Here is an 8,579-nt window from a genome sequence, read left to right as displayed (position 1 = left end):
TGTTAGCGTTCGATTAACGGGAGAAATGCTTGCAAAAGAGATTTCGCTCCTTTTTGTCATAGTACATGAATTCTTTGCCTTTAAGATTTTTAATCATTTCAGGAGTAGTTTTCTGTCATCTCCTGTCTTTTGCTGCAATTGGATAAGAAATACAGCATTATTGTGACTAGGGCTGAACTAGGAAAAACTTATTAACTATTCTCTCAATCACTTTTGTAAGCACTTAAAGGTACAAAGGCTGCTCTTGTTTTAACAGGTTATCATGACAATCACATTGTAATTCGGTGGTTCTGGGCTGCTGTGGAAAGATTCAACAATGAACAACGACTAAGACTTTTACAGGTAAGAAATCAGCTGATCTGTATAGAAATAGTCTGCAATGTTAAAATTAGATGCTAAACTATTTCCATCCAGGCTTATGACATCAAAAAATTATGGTGATGCTGCCTAATGGGAATAACCTTGCAATCCTCAGAGACTTACTGGAATAATTTTAAGTGACTGAAGCTCACAGCTATTTTTATAGCTTTCTAAGTTAAAAATACATTTAAGATAAAATATCTGAGGTCAATAATCCTTTACTATTGTTTGATTAAAAGTACATTAAGACTAGTGAAGATAGAAAAGGAAAACTGTGTAATTGGTTATATCATTAGGTAGAAAATTTAGTAATATTTGTACAGCTTAGGAAGGAGAAAGCTTAGTTAGAAGTTAAAATGCCTCAAATTAGAAGATAATGATGAAAACCTGAAAATCAGTCCAATTCCATTTTCACTAAGTCAGCCTGCAGAATCCAGTCATCCTGCTGATGAAGGACAAAAACCTCTTGACAGAGGAATATTTATACATGTGGGTTTACTATTGAGTTAAATTTTTTAAATTCAGGTTACCCCCACCTCAAACCATACCATGTTCTTGATCTATTATGAAATCCACTGTTTTTAACAATTCAGAATTTGCATCTGATCATTGAGTTACCTATATGAGTATGATGAAGGATTTTCTTTTTTTATCTGTTTAAGTACTTAAAAAAGGTCTGTAAAAAGCAGTGTGGGATATCTCATTTGATGGAGAGCCAGAGATGTCTGCTTATATGGTCCTATCACATCTGTTAGTCAAAAGTTTTTATCATCTCCAGATCATTAAAAATTAAGTAGCCTCTGATCTGTCAAAAACCATGTTTGATCTTTTCATAACAGGTTCTAACTAAATCTGCTCAACAGGTAGCATTTCAACAAATGTCAGTGGGCATTCTACCTAACCTTCAGAATTTAGTCTTTTTCTTACAGTATTTAATAATCAATATCTTATAAAGATATTGAAATCTACATAGCAAAAAAGTGTAACACGGAGCCATTATCATACATTATTACTTTCTTATTAGTTCCTCTTAATACAGAATAAAGACAGTAGGAAAAATCTCACTTAGGCCTAATTTTAAGTAACTTGATATTAATAGTGTTTTATTCTGCAGTATTTATGTAGCGTAATTACTCTTTCAAAGAGAAACCTTTGAAGGAAATTAATCTGATAAGTTGTCTCTGCCCTATCAGGAAATGGTCTGTTTTCCCTTATCCTCCATTTAAAGTGGCATTTATTACTTGTGCCTCACAAATCTCCTTGTTTTACGAATGCTTTTACGTAAGCATTTGGACTTCAGTGGGTATGCTAATATAAATAAATTTCTAACCCGCACCATCTGCGTATCCAATATCCGTGATGTTTTGCTTGCGCTGGCAGTTTGTTACAGGAACGTCCAGCATACCTTATGAAGGATTTGCCTCTCTACGGGGGAGCAATGGTCCAAGAAGGTTCTGTGTAGAGAAGTGGGGGAAGATCACTGCTCTTCCAAGGTAAAACTGTGTGTGCATTAATGCTAGAGATACTCCTTTAGAATATCAGTTACCAGGATAACAGATAAGCTGTTTGAGAAACATAAACAAGTTTTAACTGAATATGCAAATATACTATGCCTTACATGAAAATTTCCTTCCCCATTGTTCCAGTGTCTGATGCATCTATTTTTCTTTGAACTCAATTTTGTTCTCATAAGGTGGACAAGGCAGCGTAACAGTGGCTGACATCCATATTGTAATGATTTTTTCACGGAAAATTATATTAGAATGATATTTTGATTAGAATTTGATTTGTGATATTTTATTAAATGTGCAAGTATTTACTTCCTGAACATGCAGTTCATCACTGAGGAGCAAAAATGAATATGAACTAAAATTAAATAGCACTTGTGACTGTGTCTGAGTGAAAGCTAATACCAGATTTTTTTGCATTAGACACACACAGCCTTTACAGTATAGTTTAGTGATGTAATTTTTATGCTCTGTCTGATGTCAAGAGTGTTAACAAATAGGGAAGAGGCAAGTTATGAACTGCAGAAGAGGTGTATTTTGAGGAGGGGGTCATTTGACTTAAGAGGCAGTACAGGGACAAGAGGAGGTGAAGATTTCAAAGAGGACAAGTAGGGTCAATTGAAATACGTGAAGAGGCTAACGGAACAGTATGAGAGTCCAAGATATGAAAGCAGGAGCTGAGTTGTACAAGCCCTTGCAGACAAGAGGCAGCATTCAAATTGCAGAATGGCAGGTTTGGAGGGGTAGGATGAGAAGGTTAAAAAAAAAAGTCGCTTTTCTAAATTTTCCATTTTGTAAAGACAGGAAAAAGAGTTGTTTTCAAAAGTCCATGGTAACAATACCAGGACTAGACTAATAACATATGAGTGATGCAAGAAACATCTTCTAGCATGGACGCTTCATTGACAAAAAATGACAGGTTCTAGTCTTTTCAATATTGTGATCAGGCTGATATGTTACTGGAAGATTTCCTTTCATCCAGTTCTCTAATTCTGTAGCCTCTAGAATGGGTTAGCAGTGGTTAGACATACAGATCAGCGTGCGGAGTGTGGGTGAACTAACTCTACTTAATCAGATCTCAGCTTTAGTGTGCTGCTTATAGCCTGTGGTGGTAGTTTTGGGCTGGGCTGATCCATGGAGGAAATTCAACCCTAATCCTAGCCCATTCCTCTTAAACAAGATTCCTCAGGAATAACTTGCATTCAGAGTCTCTTTTTAGACACAGGGCGGCTGTCAGACACACAGAGAGTTTCTCCGACCAACAACCCTTAGCTTTTTCCTCCAGCATGAAGTCAGAGGCAGAGACATCTCTTGGGTTGGCTCCTGCCTGCAGGCTACCATTTGAACCGCACTGAGAAAGTCAAAGACACAGAAATGGCACTGTGAAATCCACAGACACAGCAGGTGGCCTTTAAACAAAGCCATCTTGCCAGTTTACAGTACAAATGAGAGCCAGGCAACTGAGGATTAAAGATAAACAAATTCTCAAAATTGCTATTTCAAATCAAAAACTCGTAGTATCTTTTGGGGGCCTAGTAATACCTTGTACCTCGGTAAGTCTACTTTATAGTTTGATTATGATTGACCTATGGACTAGCTTTGATTCTGTTTAAAAAAAAAAAAAAGCTTTGATTCTTTAAAAAATAATTTGTGACTTCGAAATACAAGATTTTCTTGTGAGTTTAAGTAAGAAAAGAGATTGTGGGAGTTTTTCCATATATTCTCTAATACTGGAATTCCTGGTGCTAACAAGCACAGCTTGCAGTGTGGAAAAGGTCAGGACATGCCAGAACAGGATGCTCAGAATTCCCTCTGAAAAGGTTATGCAGAGCCCCGGTTGTAACAAACTGCAGAATAAAACTGCTTCCTGTAGCGCAACATGGAGAAACATGTCGAGAATCTTTGCTACCATAAGGTGTTCAGCAAGCGTAGGGGAAATGCCAACTCTTCACATTTAGGAGAATGTATCATGCCCTTGAAATTTCATTTATGATTCCCTTGGTTAGGAAACATTTGATTTTTGTCTGTCTGGATAGTTTTTAACATACAAGTGTGAGAATTAAAATAAACCAACAATGCACTTGTTTTGTTAAAATAAAAACAACTGTGTATGACAAATATCTACAGTTGTTACGAGCTGGCAATTCCTGGCATTCAGACATAGAACCTTGATCTTATTAAAAAAAAAAAAGAGAGATCTTCCATGTTTATGCTTAAATGGGCTAAGCCCTAAGCAGAAAGCAGTATTTACATTTTTACATATCTAGTTCCTGCATGCAGTGTATCTTCAGCCTGTGTCTCACCAGCTTCAAAGACTTACTGTGCAAACACCAAGTAGTACTGGCTTGAAGGTAAGACATCCTTAACGACAACCCCGAGTAGCGAACTTTCAAGAGGTTTCCAAACAAGCCCTGCGTGTGTAAACACATTGCTGCATCTGCTGAGAATGCTGCCCTAGGACTCTGTGACTCTTACTGATTCTCAGATAACTAAAGCATTTGTGTTAAGGCACCGTCACTCACTCGTAACAGTGTTATACTTTGCAAATTGCCCTTTTGATTTCAGTGGGAGTGCTTGTGAAATTCGATAATACTTGGTGTGAGGGTGGCAAAAGCTAGGACTCAACAAGTCAGTGAACTTTATATTTCTTCCTCTACTGCACTGCTGAAAACACAGAATACCACCCGTCCCCATCTCTTCTTCCTGATTTTGAGACACAGAAGGTAACTAATATAGTTACTTAGGTATGTGATTGTGGTCTAAGCAGCTGTGAATATAAACACAAAAGTAGTCACTAGATGTTTGCCTAGTTCCCACTGTTCTGACTGCTGGTAATCAGTTCTGCTGAATCAAAATAGTGAGACTTCTGTGAGGCGCGTGTCAGGTTGCCTAGCTTGTATCACTGTCTTTTACACTAAGAAGTCAGTAGCATGTAAAAGGCCCTGCAAAGATTGATTATTACAGGTTTAGCTTAACTATTGCTATCCCTGATGCCACTTCTTCCTTTTTTTGCACTGTGTTGTAGATTACACTAAATCAGCAGAGGGACTGTTACTCTTTCAGTTCACTTAGATGCTGAGAAATTGGTTCCAGGCTCATTGCTGTACATTATATATATGTGCATGTGATGATTCAAATGCAAATAGTATTTATGTCTGACTGCTGGATTTTAACCCCAAGTCACTCTATTTTGCTACTATAATCAAAATGAGGGGGGGATTAATTGGGAATCTAGACTTCAGGAACCAAGATGGTTTTTCATATTGTCATAAAATGTGAGTCCAGGAAGATGAGCAATCAGTGCCTGCGTAGTTTGAAATGTTGGAATGGGAAAATACTGTCCAGAGGGAAAAAAAACTTTCTTCTCAAAGACTTACAAAGTTGCTTGATAGAGTGAGAAAGGCATGCATTCCCTCAGAAGACAAAGATCTTAAGTTTTTGTCTTTTTTAATGACTTGGTTTTCCAAAGTAGGTGATTGCATTTTGCCCTCAAAATTAAGATAAAACTCAGTTCTCTTAATAAATGTAAACAACATGCCGGCTTAATATTAAACCAGTTTGTAATGAATCCCTTGCTAATTATATACTACGTCTTTTATAATTTGTGGTTTTACGGCCCACACAGCATGATCCATAGTTCTAATGAGTGGCTGTCAGCCCCATGCAGCAGAAGCATGTGGTTAGACTGTTAATTGCCTAAGACTCTTCCACACTCTACACTGAACTCAAGGGATCACTGAGTTCCATTTGCTGCTGGGTCTAAACCAGGCTCTTTCTTCAAAAGGGAAATTTCTTCTTTTTTTTCCTTTTTTTTTTTTTTTTAAAAAGTGCGGGAAATGCAATAATAATAATTTAATCTATATCACAGATATTACTTCATAAGGTTTTTGGAAAGGCAAATGAGGAGTACAAAGAAAGCTTTCTTCCAGCAGCCTTAGAGGGGTGGAAGGGTGGAGAAATTTTACCTTGGAATACAGGGTGGGGAAATGCCCTCTCTGCTCTACAGCATGTACTAGCAGCGTGCTTCTAAACGTACTGTATTTGGGGAGGGTGCAAAGTTCGGTGCTTTTTTAAGTGATTGCATATTTGATGTTTGGACTGTGTTTATAGTAATAGTGTGACCTTCTGTACTGTGTATACATTTCTTCAGCCTGATATTTTTATGACACTAAGGCTGTAACTAAGTGAGTGTTTCACCTTCAATGAGGGTTTGTAATGGACTCTTACGTTTTTAACAAACGAGATTAACCCACTTCACTCCATGTTCCATCCCCATTGTTGGAAGCTGAGAGCCACTTAAAATGGCAATTAATGAATTTGCTCCCACGGAAGGCAGTACTTTCTGGCTCAGACAAAGCTCACTGCAGGTCTGTTGTAGACACTCAGATTTCTGGGAGTGGTTAGATTAAATGAGGAGTTGCATTTGCTGCGAGGAGAGAGCTTGTTCAGTTCTTCCATTGACATTATGTTACACGTTTAGACTTAATAAGGGTCACACTGATGAAAGGCAGGTCACTGCAGGATTGTATTTAAATAACTCTGTGATCTGTTTTATTGCAAAAGAATAAAGTATTTGTCAACAGAGACCTGCCAAACTACAAAAAGGTTTTCATCCTCTAAAATCAGTTTAAAGTGAGGCTTTGGTACAAAGCTTCAAAGCGGAAAAGATGCCTCCTCCAGCTTCTCTTCACATCATTTCTTCCTCAAGAACCCATCGCATTAATAGTTATGCCATCTATTTCACTAGAGCAGGCTCTCCACTATAGTGTTTTAGAACGTATTCTCCTTAGCCTGCCCTGAGGTCAGGCAATTATTTCCATTATTCTATTAAGAGGAAAAACCTTTATTATCTCCCTTTTCATCCCCTGGAAGAGGTTTTGAGAGTCAGTTCCAAATCTGTCAAAAAACTGAGGTAGATGGACTTTGGAAACTGAGAAATAAACTACGTGGTTGTCCTCTTAAGAAAGCAGGATGGTATGCGAGGTACATGCATAGTTTTGTGTAATTACAAAAAGTATTATTCTAAAGGTTGTTGGCTTGCAGGGCCAGATAGGTACATAGCGTAAATCAGCACAAGTAGTAACTTCCCAAGAAACACGATCCATATGCCTAGGAAACATAGAAGGAAGAGCATCTAATTTGTCTATCCATTACTACTGTGGGCTTGTCTCCTGTATATCTAGAGTATTTTTTAGTATTTCGTCAAATCTAGTATCTTGTGCATATTCAATGTACTGAAATGTCTTGTTTATTATTACAAATACAGTATTCAAGCACCATCAGTATATAAAAAAAAATTTCTCAGAAGATACATTTAAAGCCAAGATTTCAGAACAGACTATTTGAATTGTACTATGTTATATCATTCTTTTCTCATGGACATTGAACGGATAAAATTTATCCCATGCCTTTTGGGCTGTCAGTGTGTTTCTAAAGACCTTCATAAATACTTCTTGCTGGCTTATTTTAATTAGAAAAAAGTAGATTAAACCTCACTACCTGTTGAATTGGAAAACATCATTTGACAGAACAAAGTCTTCTGAAAGAACACTATCTGCCCATCTCTACGCAAGCACATACCAGTCTGTGTGTTCTCTTTTGAACTTTTAAATAATGTACTACTTCACCTCCTCTTTTTTCCCCCCTCAGGGCTCACACTTGTTTCAATCGTCTGGACCTTCCCCCTTATCCATCGTTCTCTATGTTATATGAAAAACTGTTGACAGCAGTTGAAGAGACAAGTACTTTTGGACTTGAGTGATACCCAAACCACAGTGCCCAGCTCATTGGACTTTTGTGGATCTGTCTTCTCAAGGAATGAACGAACGTTTGTATTGGGTTTCCTAGAGGAAAATTGTTTCACGGTGCAATTCAAATAATGAGGTTCCATGAAAGAGCTTCTGAAGCAATTAAAAAGCATTGTGGTAGTGGCAGAATTCTCTACAGTGAAACTAGAGTGTGCCTGATGTGCAGGGAAAACCAAGTCTTGCAATCCATGGTTTTTCAGGATGGGCAAACTTCTTAAGTTTATGTTCTGAGCAAACAAGAAACGTGATCCCATGTTGTGATCAACCTGGCTACTGCAAAACTGACATGCACCCGAAAACTGGATTTCATCAAAGTTGTTGAATAGAAAATTCAAGTCAAAATGTGAAATCATTCAGCCCCTTACCTACCCAGTAAATTATCAAAAAATCATACAATACTTTTTTCTTTTTTTTTTTTAATTCATGAAGGTACATTACTTTATGCCATATGTTACAATAGCATATCCAGTACTTGCTTTTACCTAAGACTACGAGTGGCTGCGTGGCGTGCACCATAGAGCTCAAGTTCCCGGGGCAGAAGCGAACTGGAAGGAAAGTCAGCCACAAAGGATGTAACAACAGCCGCTTGCATTAAGGAGGTTTGTGGAAATGTGTTTGCCAGTGGTGTGTATGACAAAAGATGAGCTGTTACAATGAACTTAATAACTTAGTAAGACTGATTTTATGCTTTATACTGCATGGAAACTATTTTAAGAAGAAACTAGCAATTTATCACAGCATATCAGGAAAAAAACCCTAACACGGTGACTTCTGTTTATTTTTATAGGTTCATTATATTATGTTTCTTAGAGTGTAAACAGAAACAAGCAAACTAAAATGTTATTTCTGTTTTTGTCACTTTCCATGCTTGAGCAGACATTCTGCTAGTGTTTATTCTTTAAGC

At 37.4% G+C, this 8,579-nt stretch overlaps 1 protein-coding gene across 1 annotated transcript in view; it reads left to right on the top strand.

Annotated features, from left to right (window-relative positions):
• Positions 1 to 7,629, top strand: part of LOC104083330 (E3 ubiquitin-protein ligase HECW2) — a gene marked incomplete at its 5' end in the record, with an annotated part of 35,656 nt that extends 28,027 nt beyond the window's left edge. The window contains 3 exons of the mRNA XM_009586779.1: positions 257 to 342; positions 1,741 to 1,853; positions 7,518 to 7,629. Of these exons, the coding sequence (XP_009585074.1) occupies positions 257 to 342; positions 1,741 to 1,853; positions 7,518 to 7,629 (311 nt within the window). The remainder of the gene's footprint in view (positions 1 to 256; positions 343 to 1,740; positions 1,854 to 7,517) is intronic.
• Positions 7,630 to 8,579: the final 950 nt, after the last annotated feature.

The sequence above is a fragment of the Fulmarus glacialis genome, unplaced genomic scaffold (genome assembly GCF_000690835.1).
Source record: "Fulmarus glacialis isolate BGI_N327 unplaced genomic scaffold, ASM69083v1 scaffold43101, whole genome shotgun sequence".
NCBI lineage: Eukaryota > Metazoa > Chordata > Aves > Procellariiformes > Procellariidae > Fulmarus > Fulmarus glacialis.
Note: the sequence above shows the minus strand (reverse complement) of the source record. Positions and strands in the feature narration are given on the sequence as shown.